Below are 23928 nucleotides of genomic sequence, written 5' to 3' on the forward strand. Positions count from 1 at the left end.
AGCGCCCTATTATAAATGCTATATTTCCATGAGATACATTTACCATTTCATTTGAAAGAATTTGGTGACCTCTGAAATTTGTAACAAATAAAAGACCCCATGTGCTAAGTGCCTAGTTGTTATAGGATTTTAATATACAAAAACTTAATACGGAAAATCGGAAATTTGCCAAAAAAGGCCCCATTTAATAAGTGCTAGTTGCTATTAAAAGTATGCAAATAACTTTCTACCGAAATAGGAAAATTACCCCTAAAGGCCCCATTAAGTGCATTAATGTTGCCATGATAAACATTAAAAAAACTTAGTATTGATCGAAATTCCGAATTTAGCCAGAAAAGGCCCCAAGTGCATAGTTGCCATTAGATACATATAAAAACTTAATACGGAAAAGCGAAAATTTGCCACAAAAGGCACAAAGTACTAGTTGCCATGAGATACATGCAAAAAATTAATACGGAAAATCGCAAATTTACCACAATTGGCCCCAAGTGCTAGTTGAGTTTGTTTGCCTGTCATGATTGTAATTAAAAGTGAAAAATACAAGTCAGAAGATCTATTGATTCCAACATAATCTGACACATGATCTTGTGTTGGGCGAAAGAAATCAATGGAAGAAGTTTCTAAGAAAGTATGCACGCTAGACTAAAAGACTAATCACTGTTACAAAGCCTGCCATGTACTTCAATCAGAACTGACATGAAAGATACATGACAAATTACTAGCTCTCAGGTAGGGGATTATTAATTAGTGGTTTAATTATAATGTTCAGGTGTTAGGCAATAATTCTTGGAAATTCATTGGTTGCTGTTTTATTTCTGAAAGGTGCAATGTTTTATTTTTGCCACATTAACTGGCCATACCTAAACCCATTGTTGCCACATTTGGCCATATTTTAGTTGCCACATTTGGCCATATTTTAACCCATTGTTGCCACAATTGGCCATATCTTAGTCCATTGTTGCCACAATTGGCCATACCTAAACCCATTGTTGCCACATTTGGCCATATCTTAACCCATTGTTGCCACAATTGGTGATATCTAGACCTGTTGGTGCCACAATTGGCCATATATTAACCCATTATTGCCACAATTGGTGATATCTAGACCTGTTGGTGCCACAATTGGCCATATATTAACCCATTGTTGCCACAATTGGTGATATCTAGACCTGTTGGTGCCACAATTGGCCATATATTAACCCATTGTTGCCACAATTGGTGATATCTAGACCTGTTGGTGCCACAATTGGCCATATATTAACGCATTGTTGTCACAATTGGTGATATCTAGACCTGTTGGTGCCACAATTGGCCATATATTAACCCATTGTTGCCACAATTGGTGATATCTAGACCTGTTGGTGCCACAATTGGCCATATATTAACCCATTGTTGCCACAATTGGTGATATCTAGACCTGTTGGTGCCACAATTGGCCATATATTAACCCATTGTTGCCACAATTGGTGATATCTAGACCTGTTGGTGCCACAATTGGCCATATATTAACCCATTGTTGTCACAATTGGTCATATCTTAATCCATTGTTGGCACATTTTTGCCCTTATCACATACTATTGTTGCCACATTTGGCCATTTCTTAACCAATTGTTGCCACAATTTGCCAGATCTTAACTCATTGTTGCCACATTTGGCCATTTCTTAACCAATTGTTGCCACAATTTGCCAGATCTTAACCCATTGTTTTCACATTTGACCATATCTAAACCCATTGTAAAAAATGTCACAATTGGCCATATCTAAATCAATTATTGCCACATTTTTGGCCTTATCACATAATATTGTTGCCACATTTGGCAATTCTAAGTTGAAAAACAGTTCCATGAAATTAGTTGTAAAATTATATTAATTTAAAAAGAAAAAATACCAAATAAATGTTGGGCTGGCAGCAGGGATAAAACCTGGGTCCTCTAGGTCCGTATACAATACCTTACCTACTGATCTACAGTGACGGATAACAACTTATAAACACAATTTGTAATTTTAAGGAACTTTATTAAAAGTTGTTTACATTAAAAAAAATAATTGTGTTCTGAAGGTGGCTAAAAGATATTGTTTTTAAAAAGCATTTTTTTCAGCATATTGCAATATGTTTTGCTATAAGTCAGAAGGTGATTAATAGGAAGTGTTCAAGATGCCTAATGCAACCAGATATTATTTTCTTTATGCATAGAAGGAAACAAAATACATAAAGGTGAAAAAAGAGTATGTGCCTTCAAAGGAAAAATAAGTTTGGTATTGTCATATAGCCATGATGCCGTTGTCATGACTTGAATACCATTCAATTTACTTACAAAAAATTAAACTTAGTACCAAACAGATGTTCACAATGATGCTATAGTCAGATTAGTAGTCATACTTCTACTCCTGCTGAAATATTTGTGGAGTTATTAAGCCCCTTTATCATTTGGTAAAAAACAGACAGGTTTCTGCATTTTCTTAAGTAGTCTTGTTTTTCGAAGATAAAGATGTGGACAAATGATTATTCTAAAAAGATGACATTTGATAACACCAGAAGATATTTTATTTCTTTCCTTTACATAGGAAAAAATAGAAGTTTGGTTTTGAATTATTCCTACTGTAGGATCGCGACAGAATGATTAATGTCTTCGTCTGCAAGTTTTGGACTCGATTCACTGTCTGCAAGTTTAGCCAATCACAAATCAGGACATTGATGAAATGCACAATAATTGCAGACTTGTGAAATAAACTATTACAAGAATGATGGCACCCCCATTCGGCCATTATTAAAAAAACTATTATTTTTTTCATCATTGACGTCAATATACTTGTTGACGATGGGAATTTATGGCATTGGGGGCGAAATTTAAAGTGTTTAGCCAGCTTTTCATTTGTTAGCGTTTCTTTATTAGGAGTTTATCTAAGATTTTTAAGCTTATTGAGGTGATTATGTCAGGCTAATTCTTTAAAGGCCATCACCGCAGGGAATTGGATAGATTTAGTATGATCATGGTGTAATACTGTTCACTGTTTTAATTATGCGAGGGTATAATAATCGTGTTTTTTTGCAAATTGATCTGGACACGAAATTTGTAATTTAAGCAAAGTAAGAGTTTGCCTTCTAAGCCGATGACAGTCAAAAGTGTCTTCATAAACCTAAAACTTGATGAAATTTGCACACACTAAAAAATCACATAAAATAAACCTCATGAAATTCAAAATGTCTACAGTATTTGGTCTTGGTTTTCTGGAATCCATCGCCATGTTAATTAAAGAAAAGGAATCAAATGAACTGGCTTACTAGGTAGAAATGTCACAACTTCTAGACTTAACGAAATTGGTTTGAAAATAGTCGCCTAAACATTTTATCAAATAATTGTCCTGAGATTCGTTACAGAAAAAAACTTTTTTGGTGCCAATCTGGTGTATAGTCCCTTTAAGAGTGTTTTACCATTATGGTGCTTTTAGCCATTATGTCTGTGAATCCTTACGGGCTATGTCTTCACACCAATGGTAACAATTCTTAGTTTCAGCAATAAATAATTAAGATACAATATACTGTTTTGTTGGTATTGGAAATGGAAAAAATATATTTCATTGGTGTATATGGTTGAATCATAACCTTTACTGACCAACCTGCCCTTACTCAAGGGTACGGAGAAAAAATGGTTTTGGAAAAATTGTAACAGCCATGATGTTTGTTATGTTACGCGAAGTTGTTTGTGAATTCTTCACAGCTTCTTGTGGAAGTTTAATTATAAAAAAAAAAATGAAATTAGATTCAAAACGAAATATCCCCTGTTTAATTTTGCATAGGGTATCGATTCTCATGGGGATTTATACGCAGGGATAGATATTGGTATTTATCTGTAATCAAAGGAAAGAATCTTCGCAGAAAATAGCCTTTTGTGTGCTTTCGCAAAATTAAATTTGCCTCTATCGGTTCCTTGGAGTTGCCTGAATTCATTTGGGATGATACAATCTTTAGTTGTCCAGATTGCGCCCGCAACATTTCGGATTTTCCCTTTGCAGAAATGAACTCTAATTTTTAGAATTTTGCTGATATTGAAAAAATATCTTAATGCAACTGTCATACTGCATATTGTGGATGTTATCAGAATGATTTCAAATGGGAAACCTCAGTTTTACCCGAGCATATCAGATTGTATTTGATTTATTGAAAAACAAGAGTTTGTTCAAAGGGAAATAATGTTTAATTTCAGAGCTATTATCAGTTTTTGTGAAATCTATTACGAAGCTCATAGTCTCTTTCAGAGCAATATTGTTTATATATCGCCTTTAATCTCAACATTACAAATAAAGTGGTTGTGATGAGAGTAGAAGGCTTAGAAACTTTTATCGGCTTTCATACTGCCTGACAAATTCGTAATATTTTCTGGCAGTTAAATATTTTGTTGATTGAATTTCAGTTTAAACAAGTAGAGAGATGACACAAGGACGGAAGAATGTTTGAAGCTGCGTCATTTAACGTTAACAATGGTCTATTTTACCTTAAATGGAAGGACATTATGCATTGATTTGTGGCATGGGGCTTTTGACATAAATGATGAGGAAAATCGAATGCGTTAAATTGGTCATTTTACTGTTCTGTAATATCCTGAGCGGATATCGCCTGTCTAACAGTGGTTGACATTAAATTATCGTCAATTATTTGTATTATGTATTAATTTTGTAAAAATTAAATTAAGACTGAAAAGTTTTAAATACTTTTAATTGTTAACATTTCTCTCAATTATATGAAGTGTATTGATGATGATTATGATGATGATGGTGGTGGTGGTGGTGGTGGTAGTTGTGGTGGTAGTGGTGGTAGCTAGAAATTTCAGTTCTTTAGGAAATAACCAGTTTCTGTGTAATATGTTCAAAGAAAAAAAAAATCACAAGTTATTGTCATGGAAACTTGAAATCATTGTTATCATGCAAAACATTAATGTTAGCCATATTGTCATGAAACTTGGTACACATTGTTGTAATTTAAATAAAATCACATAGTTATTTCCCTTGATGAATTAATCTATAGCTTTAGTATCCACTCACTGTGGTGCTGTTGTTTTTTGCTCTATTGTATGATCCTTAGAAAAAGTGTTTCATTGCCTCCTTGAATGAATTGTTCATTGCCTGTCCTTAGAATTGTGGTGGTTATGAAACTTAGTCAGTAGGTAAGTAAGTACAAGCTGCTGAGATAACTATATGTAACGACCTGCAAATTTATCAGCCATTTATGTGGAGTGAAAATTCTCCGAACCACAGTTAATGGAAGCTGATCTTGATATTTATTGCCGTCAAGGGCTATGAATTATGTTATGTTCATAATAAACTTGATTAACCAGCAGTGGTTATAGGTGTAGGAGGCTGAGATTATAGAGCGGAATATGGAATGCCTCTTGACATCCTGTAAAGTGGTACATCGAGAATTGGTTTTGTATGTTTTAAGATGAGAGAGGCTATTATATTATTATCATTATTATTCAGTCTTATCATTATTCCAGAGCTATATTACTTTTTTGTTGGAGCTTAGTTAACTTCATGTACATTCCATTTGAGTAGTTTTGCTAAACATTCTACCACTTTCTATCAAATATGTGAGTATAAAGTGAATGTCGCCATAGTAAAAATTTACTTTGCGATTGTTGCAGTGTCAAAGAATAGACTCTCACTGTGTACGTGTTTCAGTCCTACCTTAAGTGTGAACACACTGTGTAAGTGGTATCATACTTTGTTTTTCAAAGTAAAATGTATATATACCCCCATCATTGTATTTTAATTTAGAGCAACTTACTGTTGACTTGCTATGCAAAATATATTTTTCACCTTCAGCAATGCCCAGCAAGGATATATTTTGCCAGTGTTGGGTTTTTTACTTGTGCTATTTATTCACAACTTTTTATTACAAGGAATGCCTAGGTTTGGTGTACTGTATTGACTTGAACTTACTGGTGATATGGTCCCATCTATCTTGGTCATAACGGTTTTGTATCGTCCGATCTATTAAGTTTATAAGCGTGAAGATGCAAAGTAACGGTAGATCCAATCCTGGAGGTTGTCTGAGCTTCATTGTGAAAAGGGAGCGCATTTGACATCCAATAAAATCGCTGGAAACTAGCCTTATGTCACCATTAGAAATTTGTGACTGTCCTGAAGTTTTAATAGATAATTACAAAATTTTATATACTTAAATCACAAAAATATGTTTTTGGTGACGAGTATTTATACTACAAAGTTATCTGTAAACTTTGAACTGTGACACAATGACCTCTTGCATCACATGTAGGCCATGCTGTTTTGTTTACTTTTTCAAGAAATAAGATTTAGTCCTCCACCGAGTCCTATCACGCTGAAATAAAAATTCACTGTAAAATCCAAGGTAAGTCCAATGCTAATTCCATGGAAATAAGTTTTTATACAGTCGTTTCACCACAAATCAGATTTGCTAGAAGACCAAAACATCACTGACTGTTTGCCATGTGCTCAGATAATTATAGCTCTGTGTATTGACTTGTCAACAATTGCTAGCCAATAGGAATACAGGATGAGGGCAACAAGTAAGGGAGGTAATAAGTGATGCTGAGGGAAATGTTTGAAATGAACTGGTAGTATTGCAGAGGTTGTCTCCCTTATGGAATATATTTACTACTGGCAACCAAAATGTTCATGGTAAAGTTTGTTGGATTAAACAAGCCAGCTTTATTCCGTAGTATATACATTCAAAGAACAGTAAATTTTGCTTAAATCAGTTGAAAACACATAATTATTGACACGTAGCAATTCATTTCGAGTTGATAGGAGTGATGGAGTTGCATTATAAACATATTAAGTGATGTCTTTTTTCTCTCAGATCAGGGATTGATATTTATAAAGTTATTATGAAAAAAAATTGTGACGGCATGTCAGTCCAAGGTAATATCTCTTGGGTCATAGATATGCTTGCATTCATAGAAAAAAAAAGATAAGATTAATTATTCAGTCAATGATATTTATTTCGCAGAATCAGCATATTTCCATGCTAGCCAATTTAAGGTTGTTGCATATTTGCTAGGAAATATGGTTATATTTACGATCTGATGTCTTAGTTTGGCTTCGAATGGAAATAGATGTCTGATCATTTAACGTGGGGATAACAGCATCGGAATGAATAATACACTTCATCATAATAGTCTAGGCTTGTTCGTTGCCTAATAGAATATTTTTTCAGATAAAATTAGACTTGATTATGTCCAAAAGATAGTGTGTCTGAATAAAGCTCTGAAGTACAAATGTCTTAAACTGAATTTGTCACCCTAGTGCAAGAACTCAATATCTGCTTCTATTTCTATATGCAGTTATTGAGTTACTGCACAATGGTGACATTAAATGTTTGCAAATGAACTTAGCATTTCAAGGTTTTGAAGCATTATATGATTGTGTCTTAAAGTTTGCCCGAATCTGACAAGGTAATTTCAAATCAATTGCAACATCTTTAGCCCATTGATGACTTCCCACCTGAAATGGTCATCAGCATTTTTGCATAAGGGTTGACATACTTACATGAATTAACTACAATACAGGGGCAAGGTTTATACCCCTGTAAAGAATCCAAACACGTACAGTTTGCTTTGGTTTTACAACAACCGACCAATAAAATAGTAGCTGTAAATTATGCTAACAAGAACCACATAGAAATGCACCATTCAATTGTAACCATGGCCCAACCACAACCCCTCCCCAGGGACTCTAGGTTAGGCCCACTACATGCTATTTTTGGCGAAGAGAAAACCATCGCATTCACTCGTCACTGTGGGGCCACCTGGAAGGTACAAACACAGCCCATTTCGTTGGCTATCTCGGGTATACTCCCGTACCTATGGGGGCTGTGGTTACAATTAACTGGAGCATAACCAACGAAACTGAGTTTGACAGTGAAGTACTAAAAACTTACTGCTTTGAGACAGAACCAATTTTACTTTTCCTTTATTGTAAAATAATATAATGAATGTGATTTTATTAAAAATTCAAAGTTATTTGCAAATGTGTTATAACAATAGTTGAGAGTACATGTATATAGTATAAAGATTAATTTTGATGAGTAGGCATTGCAAAGTTCATTTGCAAAGAGAAATATTCTTGAATGCTTTATGGGTGTGTGCTTAACATTGACTGTTGCTGTGCATTACAATTGCGCAAAAGAAAAACCTCAAAGACAACATAAATATCCATGCCATGTCATTAAAGGGACTAGACACTAGATGAAAAAATTAAATAAAATTGTCAAAAACTTACATAAAATTGAAATCATTGTGTGCGACGCATTAAATCTTACTTACTGATGTATCACATCGCTTACAACACATACATCTTTTGCAGTTTTTGCGGATTTTTCGAATTCGAAATTTACTGGTGTTGTCTACCTACCTTGTCTAAATTCAAGTAAGTTTAAAAATAGTGTCCGCATATTTATCTGTACTCATAAACAGATAGGATTTAAACTGGGGAAACACAGATGAGACAGCAACATGATTGTTGCATTTATTATTTTAATCATGCAAAATTCTGTATTATCAGCCCGCGTTGACAATTCTAGGCATTTTTGAGGAAAAATTATATTTGCTGATTTTGGGACCATCTGGTATCTGGTCCCTTAAAGAGATGGCTGTGGTACACATCACACTAAATCATGATGCCATGTTGATGGTGTTACAACAATAGTTAAGTGTACATAATTAAAGGATTTTAACGTGACATAACCTCCGAAGTACATTCTATACTTACATAAATACAGCTTTAATGTTAATATGCTAGAAGCTTCATACCTAATATTTGCCCTGAAATTACCCTTTACAGCTGCTTTCACTGGCGAGGTTAGTTATAATACATCACACAGCTGTCAGGCTGACACAAAACCCATCTTGGACTGTTAGTCTTGGGGGGAAAAGTTAGTAATATTTTATAAGCTTTTGCACTTATTTTTAGGAATCACAAGTCATATGTATGTGGCTGATGCATTAGGAACAGAGGCTTTTATTGTTTTTACCAGACTTTGTAGAATTTTTTCACACCCATAAAATGTGTCCTCTTGTGGAAATTTCATTTTGTTTTTATTTGTCTGCAGATAACTGACATTATTACCTGCCTTTGGTTTAATTTCAAATCTCTAGGCACTTATTTAGCTTCATAGCAATAGATGTAGCTAGTGCAGAATATTAATCGAGGGCATGCTTCTCTTTTGATTTGTATTCCAAAAAAATATAATGTGAAACACCGCAAAAATTTGATAAGAATCTCATTTATAATTAATTTTGTATAAACTAAATCGGATATGATATGGGTTTAAAACTTTGACAGAATCAACATCGTGAAAGTATGTGATAAATTTTTTCGATAATTCTATACTTCTGTAATCCCACATTCCCATTGTTGTTTTGTTGGGTATTTTGTTTGGGGGGGGGGGGGGGGATTTTTATCTAAATATTTTTTTTGAGGGGGGGGGGGGGGGCGACAGGCCTGGACTGATTGTGTTTCAAACTTTAAAAGCCCTGTATCAGAGTATTTACCATCATTTCTAAAACAAACCCAAAATATCAGAAAATAATATTCAGGCACTGGTGTTATACTGTCTTTAAAGGCAGTGCTATGCCAGTGCAAATGGTAATATTCCTAGCAAAAAATAAGTTCCCTGAATTCCAACATAGTACTTTTTGCTGTTTTCCTGATTTTATCCACTATTTGCAGAGGAGAATTTTTGTTTAATAATGACCATAATAGGGCGGTGGATTATGTCAGAAGGGCGGGTGGGGATTGGAATCTAATTTTTAGCTCTACTGGCCAAAGGCCAGAAGACCTTATGCGATGGTAATGTGTACGTAGTATGTGAATCCGTGCGTCCGTGCGGTCTTGCGTCTGTAAACAATTGCTTGTGAACACGATACAGTCTTCAGTTTTGATTGTATCTCGATGAAACTTGTACAGTATATAGATATCCATTAGAGCTCGGTTCCTGTCGAAAACCAGCCAGATCCGTCCATAAATGCCTAAATTATAGGCCATGAAAGTTTGTGCGTCTGTGCGGTCGTGCGTCTGTAAACAATTGCTTGTGAACACGATACAGTCTTCAGTTTTGATTGTATTTCGATGAAACTTGTACAGTATATAGATATCCATTAGAGCTCGGTTCCTTTCGAAAACCAGCCAGATCCGTCCATAAATGCCTAGATTATAGGCCATGAAAGTTTTAAAGAAATGCTTTCTATTTTTAGCCAGGTCTGCATGAGCGAATTCTATTTTTAGCCAAGTTTACATGTACATGTAAATTCAAGTCTAGAGTTAAGGGAGACAATTTGCAAGTCTAGGATTTTGAGAGACAATTTGCTTTTTGCTTCTGCAGCTGATTTTGTGAATTACTCTGCCTTGTTCTTGTTGAAAGCCCAAAGGCCATTTTTTAGCTTTAAGTTCTGTAGTTTGCACATTCATCTTAACAAAATTGGTTGTGAATGTTATGCACCTGGTGTCATTACTGGCCACACCCAGGGTTCACAGGTTTGGTAAACATAAATCTGGAAAGGTTTGAAAATCTTTTTGTGTGTTCGTGCATCCATCTCAGCACAATTGATTGTGAATGTTTGTTCAAATTGATCAATGTTGTCCTAGGATGCCCTTGACTTTGACCTTTTGACCAACTTTTTTTAACTTCTAAAACTACAGAAATTTTTACTATGAGTACAGTTTTGAAAGCATTTTTTTTTTTTGTCAGATGACTTTTACTTGGCACATATTAAAATAGTTCATGCAACTAATCTGCTTACAATACTTTTTGGGCTCAGATGTTGAACATGCTACGTTTTCAGGTAACCCAAACACAAAACATAAAGTATATATCTGTTGCCTTTTGCCCATACATACATGCTCTGGATTGATATGACCACAAAAGCCATGCCAGTAGAGCATAGGCCCTTTTGGGCCTCTTGTTTTTTATCTCAGGTTGTAAATTCCTAGTAAAAATCTCCTCGTCTGATCCTCTGTTTTTTAATTAAAATTCCAGTAATTAACAGTCTAGTTGTCATTGTCGTCATCAGCCTCATTGTCAGAATTATAATGCATTAACTTTAAGCCTGTCTCACACAGAACACACGGCTTATACGGTTGGCCACCCGTGTAAACCGTACATACAACCGAACCAACCGTGGCCTTATCCGAGTTACACTTGGGCCATTCGAGTGTATCCGTGAAAGCCGTGTATGATTTTTAAAACTTTTAAAAAACTGGCACGGGTGCCATGTCCGTGTATGATCATATTAGCGATCGTACAAGACCGTGAGAGACCGTGTGAGACCGTACGAGACCGTATATACAACCGCACATGAAGTCCACTCGAGCTCAACCGTGTCAATATCGTATATAAATCGTATGGAATCGTGTGAAACCGTTCCCAAGTCCTACATCCAACACCCGGATTAACACTCGAATGTCACACGATCACCGTACGATTCACACGAGTGTACATGGTTTTATACGATCGCCATACGACCAATACGGTTTCATACGATCGCCATACGACCAATACGGTTCAAGTACGAATTATACATAGTCAAGTACGACCAAACACGGTCTCTACGTCTGTTCAAAGCTCGTGTATGATCATACAGCACTCGAACACAAAAGAAAACACAACTACCTGCTGCCACCTTGAAACAACAGAGTACTTGCTACATAATGCCTCCAAAGAAGTCTTATCATGATTTCTAATTCCCTTATTCTGTCATCTGCCATTTTTATAACTTCTCTGTTGAAAGTTCGAAAATTTATGAAGCCAAGCCATCAAAACGAGTCAATTTATATCAAAACATACACGAATGTGTGATAATTTGAGCATAACTCGAACAAAAGTCCGTGGGACCGTATGTAAACCCTGTAAATGTCCAGTTAATCGAGTAAAAGTCGTGTTTAATCGTACTAGGCCGTAACAGACCGTACTAGACCGTACTTGGAACCGTACAACAATCGTATGAAAATCGTTTGCAAATCGTGTTCAAACCGTGACAAACCTTGCTTGACCGAGTATATCCGTGCTTTGTTCGTACATACTCGTGCTACATTCGAGTCTAAATCGTACTAACTCATGCCCAGGCACGGTTGGAGCTCAATACTCGTACCAGTCAACCCGTGTATAGGTATACCGTATTGGAACCGTGTGCCCAACCGTGTTCTGTGTGAGACAGGCTTTAAACTTTTCATTTTTTTTCAATATACTTCAGATGAAACTTGATACACAGTTTGCCAGAGACAATATGCAAATTTATAGCAAAGTCTATAAGTCCAGCTTCAAGAATTGTAGAGTTATCCTAATTGCTGGACTGAAGAAAAACACACACATAAACAGATGGGTGTGCATTCCACAGCTTCTTCTTTTTATTTGAAAATGACATGTATTTAAAAAAGAAATCTTCATCTATTTTCAGGATGTGTTTGTTCCGCAGACAGGCAACACTGTGCTATGGTACTGCTGTGGACCGACTGTATACGACACTTCCCATATGGGACATGCACGATCATACATTTCCTTCGACATTCTGCGACGTGTCATGTCCGGATACTTCAACTACAATGTCATCTATTCAATGAATATTACGGACATTGATGATAAGGTTTGTTATAAAAACTTTCTTAATTAGGGCTTCTTAAAGCCGCATTAAAATATTTGCAGCTGACTTATAGAAATCATGTTGTCTATCCATCCATCTGTCTGTCTGTCCTTTCACATTTTTCTCTTGATAACTGATATCAACTTGAAACTTTGTGGATTATCTCACAGTAGCAATATGCTCTTCTATGACACTTTATATTACGCCGACATTTAATATTGTTAGACTTTGTTATCTTCTTAAAATTTAGCCAATCAAATGACTTTTTAAAGCTTCTGATAAGAGTGTTTGAAACTTCAATATAATTATTGTAATGTGAATGTATTTGTATTACAAGGACCATAACTCTGTCAGCCTTTTTTACTAAATTGCCTCCCTTGATTAAAGTGAAATTGAGCACATTATGTTGAAAGAAATGACTGGTTCTGAGAGGAAATGAATGAAATTTGAAGCATCAATATGATATTATATGTATATTACTAGGCCTTTAACTCTGTGACTGATTATTACCAAATTGCCTCCCTTGATATGAAAAAAAGGTTAGTGCATAAAACAACTTTGCATATAACTCATTTCATTGTCAAAATGAAATATCGCAGAAAAAATGTTTGTGTTTTCACAGCAACATCTTCACTGAATGGCCAATATTTGCATATTTACCCCATCTGAACAGCTTTAGTTTAAAGGGACTAGACACCAGATGGTCACAAAATTGGCAAATACAGTTTCAAAACAAGCCTAGAATTACCGTATTATATCATGTATAGGACGCTAGCATAGATAGGCCACAGGCATATAAGGCATATTTCGATAACTGTCTTGTGTATTTCGATAATTATCGTTGTATTTCGGTAATTTAACATTTCGGTAATTTAGTGTACACAACAATGATATAAGTCTTGACATTTTGAGAACATTCACACATATTATAAGACTTATACAAATGTTGTAATAGCAAGCCTTCTGACTGACAGTCAACTGCTGCAACCGTTGCAATAGTTCCGACATGCCTTCTGAATGACAGTCAACCGTTGCAACCGTTGCAAAACTGTATGGTCAAAACTGATGATTGTTTTGATAAGGCTTGTCGCTGCGTGGAATAAAGCATGTCAAGCATAATCAATGCGTGTCGGTAATTATCCTTGCCAGCGGAAGGCACGACGGGTAAAGTGCGAACAAACAACCATACGGTATTACCATCGCAATAGTTTGTTCTATTGATGTTTTTCTAATGACAGACAGCGGGTGTTTTCACACCTTCGCACATTTGAAAAGATTTGATAGTGACAATAATGCTACTTTGCGTTATGCACATTCCTTTATTAATTTTTTAAAACAGTAACATACAACAAAATGTTTTGTAAAATATCGAAACATTAAAATCATGAACAACGATTAATTGATATTTACCTCCCTTCCCAATTTTCCGTTGCCGTTATAACTCAATCCAGTTAAATGCTGACTCACATTGAGTTTTTGTGAGTAGCGTCCCTTTTGTAAAAAAGTAAACACTCATGTTTGTTTTCAATTTATTTATCAATAAATCATTTTAAAGTAAACATTCAATATATTTCTGCGTGTGTTAACTTGCGTGATTTAACCTATGTCAGTTGTTCTCTTCGGTGACGCAGTACAGATACTTACTATTACCGCGTTCTTCCCTGGTCCGATAATTTCGACCTGAAATGGACTTGGAAAAAAAAGAGATGAAATTCTAATAGCATATAAAGGACGCAGGCAATTTTTAAGACGAGAATTGGGGGTAAAAAAGTGCGTCCTATGCATGATATAATACGGTATCAATACGAACTAGTATGAGGCCAAAAAATTTCATTTTACATGATTAATAGAATATTTCATCACTGTCAAAGCTGAGTTTACACAGGGAAAGAAACTATGTCTTAAGCGATTATAGGTATTACATTAGTAAGAAAGATTCAATGCGTTGTACACAATGATATAAAGTTTTTGACAATTTTCTTTTTTTTTCTTGTAATAGTATCATCTGGTGTCTAGTCACTTTAATATAATAAATTTGCTGCTATGCGCTGTAGCAGTCAAAATGAGACTGAGAAATGAAATATAAGAAACATAAATATCCTTTAAAAAAAAAAAAAAAAAAAATCTTGCTATATCAAGCAGGTGCAAGAGAATAACTTTTGTGAAACATATGTGGCGGAAAACAAGCCATTGTCATCTATATCACCAATTATTAATGTGTTGTTTCATATATTTTTGCTTTAGATCATCAGACGGGCGCGACAGAACCACCTATGGGAGGCGTATATGGCGGAAGGCAAGCCATGGAACGCCGTTGTCGAGGATACTGTTGTGGCCATGAAGGTGGGATTTTAATATTTGATGTTATTTGAAATTACAGTCAAAATCAGTTGGCTTGTTATTCATGGCTCGAAGTGCATTTTAAGGACTGATTTTGTTTTACTCTTTGTAAGCATTCCCGCTTGGCTCAATATTGGCGGAGCTCGGAAGTATTTTGGTCACTCCCTGGGATAATGAGCCTTTTAGGGTTAAGACTAGTAAAATTAACTTGTGTAGATTGATATTCACCAGAGTAATATGCATGGCATCGATCGAGATGACACTGAACCACCTTGATATCAATATATTCATAACTGTTAGACCACTGGATTGATCAATTAGTCACGTGATACCCTGGACAAACAAATGCATGTAATAGGGTTATTAGTACTATGTTTTGTTTTGGGAGGTTGTTTTCGACTCGAGTCAATTTTTGCAGAAATCAAAATCTGAAACAAATCCACTTGAGTCAAATATGACATTCCAGATCAAAACTCAGAACTAATAACCCTTTTATTATATACATTACTTGTTAAATCACTTAAAGACACGTGTCTTATTAAAAATGTCATTTTTATGATGCACTATTCTTTTTTATGACATCATTTTAACATCGTGCAGCTGAATTGGAATTGGGCCGTATTGCACTAGAGTGGAATACGACCTACAATGTTTTGAAATATGTATTGCATGAGGATTTATGATGGCTGTTTAATGAATACTTTTATTCAACAAAGTATGTTATTATCTAGGAAGAAGTGTAAGCTATATAACAATTATCATGTGATCAATATAAAACCCATAAGTTTATTTTGTCAAAGAACCTACAAGATGACTACGAAACGAGAATGCAGTCATAATAATGACGTGGAAATATAATGATAATCTTAGAAAAATTGTCCTTTCCTTTGGTGCCGTACATTGCTTCGAGATCTAGAACATAACATTATTTTTTAAAAGACAACCTGAAAATGTGTATATTACCAAATATTACATGAGTTTCTTCCCTTTTAGCCTTTCGGTGAAAAGTTGGTCAATGAAACCGACCCAGACAAGAAAGCCATGTATGAACGTATGAAGACACGTATAGAGCTGGCTGTCACTGCGATGGAGGCAGCAGCGAACAACGGGCAGGAATGTCAGGAGGCTCGAAAGGTAGGGGAATATGGCAGAGAATTTATCACACTGTGTGTTTATAAATGAATATGAATAAAAAATGGTTTTAATTTAAGTATAAATTAAGTATCATAGGATAGAAGTTACCTTGTGATACAACTTATTTTACAATGTAATTATATTAAAGATGCTCTCTTACTCCCAAATAAGATGTACCACAATTAATAGAATTTTTACTGAAAAGGATGAATGAATATCGAAAACAATGGTGAAGGATACCATATTTAAATTAAAAGAAAGGTGAAAAAAACACGGTATTTCTACTTTATGATATTATAGTTGATCACTGTAAATCTTTTAGGACCCAGCTGTCATTTAATATTGGTACATTTTCAGCTAAATTAAATACAAGGGTTACAATCTTGTCATCAATAATTAATATTTTCCACAAATGCATTATTATACCCCCACAAACGAAGTTTGAGGGGGTATATAGGAGTGAGCTTGTCGGTTGGTCTGTCGGTCTGTTGGTTTTCATGGTTTCCGGACGATAACTCATGAAAGGCTAGACAGATTTGAAAAAATTTTGGTACACAGGTGAAACATCAGAAGATACAGGTCAAGTTCGATATTGGGGCTGGTGGGGCCAAGGTCAAGGTCACTGTTACTAAAAATAGAAAAACGGTTTCCGGACGATAACTCATGAAAGGCTAGACAGATTTGGAAAATTTTTGGTACACAGGTGTAACATCAGAAGATACAGGTCAAGTTCGATATTGGGGCTGGTGGGGCCAAGGTCAAGGTCACTGTTACTAAAAATAGAAAAACGGTTTCCGGACGATAACTCATGAAAGGCTTGACAGATTTGAACAATTGTTGGTACACAGGTGTATTATCAGAAGATACAGGTCAAGTTCGATATTGGGGCTGGTGGGGCCAAGGTCAAGGTCATTGTTACTAAAAATAGAAAAACGGTTTCCGGACGATAACTCATGAAAGGCTAGTTTTTCTTGTCAGCAGTGTAACTTCTAAATTACTCAACAGATTTAAATAAAACAATACATGCATGATAAAAGAAGATGCAGTGTGCTTGGAGTTATGGCCTCTTTTCAAAGGAATGGTTTGCCATTCCTGTGTCCAGGCGGCATTTGGGGGTATTCGTCACTCCTGTGACAGCTCTAGTTTAGTAAGTAGTTTAAGGTTTATCATTCAAAATTTATGTTTGTTATTCATGAGTATGTATTGATTTTAAATACGAGTTTCACTTTAGATTAATTTGATGAATCATATTCCAACTAATAGGTAACATTATCACAATGTATGATGTCGTTGTTGGCATCTTTGGCGCACAAAAACTTGGCCATAATTCAAAACCATTCAAGATACTGAATTGAAACTTGGCACCCATGTTACCAGAGACAAGACGCATACTGTGTTGCAAAGTCTATTACTCCGGTTTGAATTATTGTCGAGTTATGCTCCTTCTTTGACTTGAGTAAAAAAAAAACATAAATAGACAAGTTTTGAATTTGACCGCGAATTTGACCGCTCTTGTGTTGAATTTACAAGACACAAAGTGAAGTAGGTTTTTCATTGTATTAATGACAGTGTTTGTTGATTCTAAAAACATTGCATAAATCAACCTATATATCAAGTTGCCTTTTATATTTTAAAACAATTGTATTCAGCTGCAAATTTCAGGACTTGCTGCTTAGCCTTCTAGCTGACCGGATGGATGTCAAACATGGGTCAGAGGTCACAGACAAATGGAAATATTCTCTAAACTGTCTTCCTATTTTGAGGAAGAGTTTCATACAGAAGCAGAAAGCCTCATTGTTATATATTAACCTGTAATATATATCAGAACCTGACCTGTCTTAGCAGACTGGTCAGATTAAATTAGCCCACATGGCTCCTACGTCAAGGACAAACACATATTCTCCAAACGTTTTTCTCACTTTGAAGAAAAGTATCATACATATAGGGAAGGTCTCAATGAAATATTTTAATCTGTTATATAGTACAGAACCGCTCTGTTTTAGCAAACTAGATAGGCATGCAACACGTGTCACATATTCTATAAACTCTCATTTCACTCTGAGGAAGATTACCATAGCAAAACAGAAAGTCTAAGTGTTATATACTAACCTGTTATTAATTACAGAACCTGCTCCTGGCATCCAAGGACATGTTGGCTCACTGGTTAAATGTCCAACATGGGTCAGAGGTCACAGATAAACTTAATTCTCCTCACTTTGAGGAAAAGTATCATTCAGAAACGAAAAGTCTCAATGTTATATATTAACCTGTTATTAATTACAGAACCTGCTTCTGGCATCCAAAGACGTGTTGGCAGACTGGTTAGATGTCCAACATGGGTCAGAGGTCACAGACAAACTCATATTCTCCAAACTGTCATCACACTTCGAGGAAGAGTACCATTCAGATATGGATAGCTTGAATGTAAGTATTATTAGGATTTTTAGGTTGCTTTTTATATCCCAGCCAATAATTTTTGAAGGGTCGATCCAAGTCGTCATTCTGTTAATCAGTCAGTTTTTCTGTTATGATAGTTCTAAAAACAAAAACTCCATGCATTTCGTGTTTTAAATTTCCTTGTGTCTACACTGTTAGTTAAATTGTGTTTACATAAAGTTTCCAAGTACATTTCCCATGATGAGATTACAGCAGTAAGGTTGTGTTGCATGGAAAGAACTAGTTACTGCCCTTGTCACCGTATTCTTTTGAGTAACTTCATACAACATAGTGTTGGCCTTCACAAGGTCAATTAGTAAAGAACTAAAGTAGCAATTTCAGTGTAAGCTGTGTAATTTGAAACATCTACCAGTACTTAAAGTTACTAACTAGTTGCAAAGTTACTAACTAGTTGCAGAGTTTTAATACCAAAGTCTCTTTATCATAGTAAGTTCATGTTTCTATTATAATTCTAGGGGTTGTTATGCCCCCGAAGGTGGGCATATTAAAATCGCACCGTCTGTCCGTCCGTGTGTCCGGCTCAATAACTCGTGTCCGGGCTGTAACTTTCCCTTGTATAGACAGATTTTAAAATAACTTGACACATGTGTTCCACATACCAAGACGACGTGTCGCGTGCAAGACCCGTGTCCCTACCTCAAAGTTCAAGGTCACACTTAGTGTTTATTCACAATGGAGTGCTGCATATAAGGACATAGAGTATAGGTTGTCTTGTCCGGGCTGTAACTTTCCCTTGCATGGACAGATTTTAAAATAACTTGCCACATGTGTTCCACATACCAAGATGACGTGTCGCGTGCAAGACCCGTGTCCCTACCTCTAAAGTCAAGGTCACACTTAGTGTTTATTCACAATGGAGTGCTGCATAAAAGGACATAGAGTATAGGTTGTCGTGTCCGGGCTGTAACTTTCCCTTGTATGGACAGATTTTAAAATAACTTGCCACATGTGTTCCACATACCAAGACGATGTGTCGCATGCAAGACCCGTGTCCCTGCCTCAAAGGTCAAGGTCACACATAGTGTTTATTCACAATGGAGTGCTGCATAAAAGGACATCGAGTATAGGTTGTCGTGTCCGGGCTTTAACTTTCCCTTGTATGGACAGATTTTAAAATAACTTGCCACATGTGTTCCACATACCAAGACGACGTGTCGCGTGCAAGACCCGTGTCCCTACCTCAAAGGTCAAGGTCACACTTAGTGTTTATTCACAATGGAGTGCTGCATATAAGGACATAGAGTATAGGCTGTCGTGTCCGGGCTGTTACTTTCCCTTGTATGGACAGATTTTAAAATCACTTGCTACATGTGTTCCACATACGAAGACGATGTGTCGTCTGCAAGACCCATGTCCCTACCTCTAAGATGAAAGCTACACTAAGTGTTTATTCACAAGGGAATTCTGAATATAAGGACATAACAGTGTAGGTTGTCAAGTATGGGTGGTATTTTTTTATGTTCAGAGGCAATTTAAAATAACTTTCCATATGTATTTGACATGTAAAGGCAAGATCAACTTTTCATGTACTGACCTTGTTCGTAGGTCAATGTCACATTCGGGGGCATTCGTCACATACTGTGACAGCTCTTGTTTTATACTAATTTCTTAACCTTGTTTGGCATATTATGACGAAAGCTTACAGAATGACTGTCCGTTCCGTTTCCTGGTTTGAAACCGGTACTAGTCTCAATTTTGAGAGGCCTGGAGAAACTACCCCTGGTGGGGATTGAATTTCTGACCTTTTGGGTGATAAGCGGACACCTATATAGCTAGACCACTCTCTCCCTATCTCTAGCTGCTTCTCAATGTTAACAGAGATGTTGTATAGTTCTTGCGTTCTTCCCCAGGTTCTGCCAGCTGATGTGTTGACGAGAGTGAGTGAATATGTGCCAGAGATCATAGAGTTTGTGCAGAGAATCATAAAGAATGGATATGGGTAGGTGTATTTAAATAGTTTAGTTTAAACATATTTATTTTACAACGATTGTGAAACAAGTTATTACAACATTATATTAATCACTCTCGTTGGCATGATTTTACTCAAGAGTGTGGTCTTGTGTTTTGGTGGAAACCGAAGAATACGGGAAAAACCCACTTGTCTGGCTTGGTGACAACATACCAAACTCACATGCCCCCAAGCCGGGAACCAAACCCGGGTCACATAGGTGAGAAGTGAGTGCGCTGACCACTGTGCTAACCTGACAACCGATAAATTTATTTTGAATAAAGATTAAAAATTGCATAAGGAAATGTTCACACCAGTAAGTCAAAATTTGTAATTTTTCTCACATTATAGCAGTTGCACAATGGTGTTGTTGGGAGATAGGTAAATATAATATTCTTGTACAACGCTAACATTGTTTTGTTTGAGAATGTCACTTTAATATTCCTCATTGCATTTCATTGAACATGGATTCCCATATGAGACTTTTATTCAATTATGCCTATAACGTTGCAGGTATGAGTCAAACGGCTCTATATACTTTGACGTTGGAGCGTTTAGTTCCAAGCCCGACCACTACTATGCTAAGCTTGTACCAGAAGCCTATGGCGATATGAAGGCACTCAAAGAAGGCGAAGGTAGGATTGTAAAATCATTTTAAAAGATATTTGCAAGGCATGTACATGATAGAAAAAAGGAATTTTGAGTATTTTACCTAAATTGTGAAATTTACCCATCATTCCTGCCAAGACAGTTTATTCAGAATTTTAAAGATTATAAAAGCCTTTCATAAATATATTATACATGTAGTTTAAGTAATTGCCAATATATTTATTTATTTAATATATGCTTTCCCCTGATTTATAGAGCTTCATAAGTGAAATAAAAACGATTTTTCTGTTTGAATCAGTGAAGAAATTAATTTCATAATTTTCAATGATTTCATTTTTAATATTACGTGTCCAAAGCAAAGACCAGAGTGCACAGGGGTGGTACACAATTTCAACTACATCAATTCGGAGATGGTGTTAAGTTAGAATACAATGTCGCATAGTTTTCTGAAAAAATACAATTATCTGTCATTTTAATATTGTTTTGTTTGTTATGGTGTTTAATTGCAATTATTTTCTCATCATGAACACCAAAAGAAAATATTTCACTCATGGCTATGACAGTCTTGAAATAACGCTTTTGGTGTTCACTCTATTGCTAATTTCATATAGATGTGCCTCACTGTACTTGTACAGTTTTCTTATTCACATTGTTTGTTCTGAACAGAAATCAAAATGTGATTACTCTGCAGGAGAATTGAGCATCTCGGAGGATCGTATGGGTGAGAAGAGAAGCCCCAATGACTTTGCCCTGTGGAAGGCTGGCAAGCCCGGGGAGCCCCTGTGGGACTCACCCTGGGGAAAGGTATGAGTGTGTTATATTACTTCTCCTCATGCCCGGGCCTCCTACCCCTTTTTCCTTCCTCTTGACTTAGATTGTAAGGCAAGGGCTTTCACAAAGGTAACAGGGGTTTGATTCCCGAGCTTGGCGCAGAAGTGTTTGGTTTTTGGCCACCAAGCGAGACAAGTGGGTCTCCTCCGGTTACTCCTGTATACCCCACAACACAAGACCACACTCTTGCATAACATCGTGCCAACAAGAGTGATTAATATGATGTTGTAATGACTTGATTCACAATTGTTGTAAAATAAAGTTTAAATTAAGGGATAATATGGGTGTGAATTTGCCCTGTGGAAAGCTGGGCCCCGTAGAGCCCATATGGGGAAAGATAGTGTTGGCTATGTTAGACCTACTAGACTCAATTGGCAAGGAATAGGCATTTATTAATCATAAAAATTGTGTTGTCTAAGCCCAAATAGTTTGCCAGTTATAAAATATTTCAGAAGATGCCATAAGCAACATTTTAGTGAAAATAATGTCTCACTAATTACATTATAAACCTTGGTCTTCAATAGGGCCGCCCAGGTTGGCATATTGAGTGCTCTGTAATGGCCAGCAGTATTCTGGGAGAGACCCTGGATATTCACACTGGCGGGGTTGACCTCAAGTTTCCACACCATGACAATGAGCTAGCACAGGCTGAGGTAAGAAACAGTGTTACACTATATTTTCATGCTGTATATGAGGGCCCAATATATATTTTACATATGCTTTATCAGGGCTGTCCTGGTTGACAAATTAAGTGCACCCATCATATTTACACTGGTGGGGTTGGCCAAGTTCCCACACCATGATAATGAGTTAGCTCAAGCTGAGGTTATTGTGTTTTACTTATGCTGTATCAGGTCCATCCTGGTTTTCATATTGAATGATCTATATTGTCAACAACAATACTAGTGGCTCTATGATGTTATGTTTTAATACTGATCTAACCCCGAGGTTTCAGGTATTGTTTTACATCATCTTAACTTTTAACTTATCCTTAGTAAAGGTTATTTTATACTACCGGTAAGTAATTTAAGTTCTATTTTGAAGACACAGCGATGAGAAAGTACTCCTGGTGGGAATGAAACCCACAACCTCTTGGGCGGGAAGAGAGGTACACATGTACCAAAACATCACTCTCACCCTCTTAAAACATTGATAAGAAGATAAGTTTGTCATAAATGTAATCAATGCTAGGGAACCAGAGGTCTGTTTCATCAATATGAGTTGTCCTCAAATTCTCATGTTATGATCATGAGCATGCCCTCACTAATGGAAGGAATAATGCACTTTGGTGTTCATATATAATACATATACTTCCATATTGGGCATGTACTTTAAAAACCATACACTTAATTTTGCAACCTCATTTCAGGCCTGCTATGAGAATAACAACTGGGTTCAGTATTTTGTCCACTCCGGTCACCTGACCATCGAGGGCTGCAAAATGTCGAAATCCCTCAAGAACTTTATCTCAATCAAGGACGCTTTGAAGAAACACTCGGCGAGACAGTTAAGGTTGCTGTTCTTGCTTCACTCGTGGAAGGATACACTGGATTATGGGACAGACACCATGACAATGGCGTTAAAATATGAGAAACTTGTGACAGTGAGTTAATGTTGCAAGGTGTTATTTGTATGTTGGTTAAGTCCTCCACTTATTTGTAGCAATATTTTCAGTCTGTCTGTTGTAAAGGAAAATTAGAAAAATAGCATTTTTGTTTGCCAAATGTGACTTTTAGTTTGAAATGATATAATTATACTAAAAACACCTGAAACTAGCAAGTTTATATGTTGTATTGAAGTCTTTAAATACAAAATATTTTATAGTAGCTTCAAAAGCTTAAAAGCATATATCATACAGTTGAACCCTGTTTGGCTCGAATTCACTTGGCTCATTTTTCTCGTTGGCTCAATCTGGATGTAGAGGACCGATTTCTTTCTACTGAATAAGCATTTTTGCTTGGCTGTAATTTCCTGAGACTGAAGGTATTTTCGACG

The 23928-nt window shown here is 36.1% G+C and overlaps 2 protein-coding genes across 3 annotated transcripts in view; one reads left to right on the plus strand and one right to left on the minus strand.

Annotated features, from left to right (window-relative positions):
* Nucleotides 1-6451, minus strand: part of LOC128230514 (uncharacterized) — a 66885-nt gene extending 60434 nt beyond the window's left edge. Inside the window, exon 1 of the mRNA XM_052942839.1 lies at nucleotides 5938-6451. Within this exon, the coding sequence (XP_052798799.1) occupies nucleotides 5938-6076 (139 nt within the window). The 5' untranslated portion in view covers nucleotides 6077-6451. The remainder of the gene's footprint in view (nucleotides 1-5937) is intronic.
* The window catches only part of LOC128230513 (cysteine--tRNA ligase, cytoplasmic-like), a 102991-nt gene that overhangs the window by 66000 nt on the left and 13063 nt on the right, over nucleotides 1-23928 (plus strand). For both annotated transcript variants that reach the window (XR_008260243.1, XM_052942838.1), the window contains exons 3-11: nucleotides 12432-12617; nucleotides 14859-14957; nucleotides 15948-16088; nucleotides 18372-18512; nucleotides 20396-20484; nucleotides 21007-21128; nucleotides 21794-21906; nucleotides 22458-22586; nucleotides 23303-23536. Coding sequence is in view for 1 of the 2 variants with exons in the window: in XM_052942838.1 (XP_052798798.1) it covers nucleotides 12432-12617; nucleotides 14859-14957; nucleotides 15948-16088; nucleotides 18372-18512; nucleotides 20396-20484; nucleotides 21007-21128; nucleotides 21794-21906; nucleotides 22458-22586; nucleotides 23303-23536 (1254 nt within the window). In the remaining variant the exon portion in view is untranslated. The remainder of the gene's footprint in view (nucleotides 1-12431; nucleotides 12618-14858; nucleotides 14958-15947; nucleotides 16089-18371; nucleotides 18513-20395; nucleotides 20485-21006; nucleotides 21129-21793; nucleotides 21907-22457; nucleotides 22587-23302; nucleotides 23537-23928) is intronic.

This window comes from Mya arenaria, chromosome 4, assembly GCF_026914265.1.
Source record: "Mya arenaria isolate MELC-2E11 chromosome 4, ASM2691426v1".
In the NCBI taxonomy this organism is placed as follows: Eukaryota; Metazoa; Mollusca; class Bivalvia; order Myida; family Myidae; genus Mya; species Mya arenaria.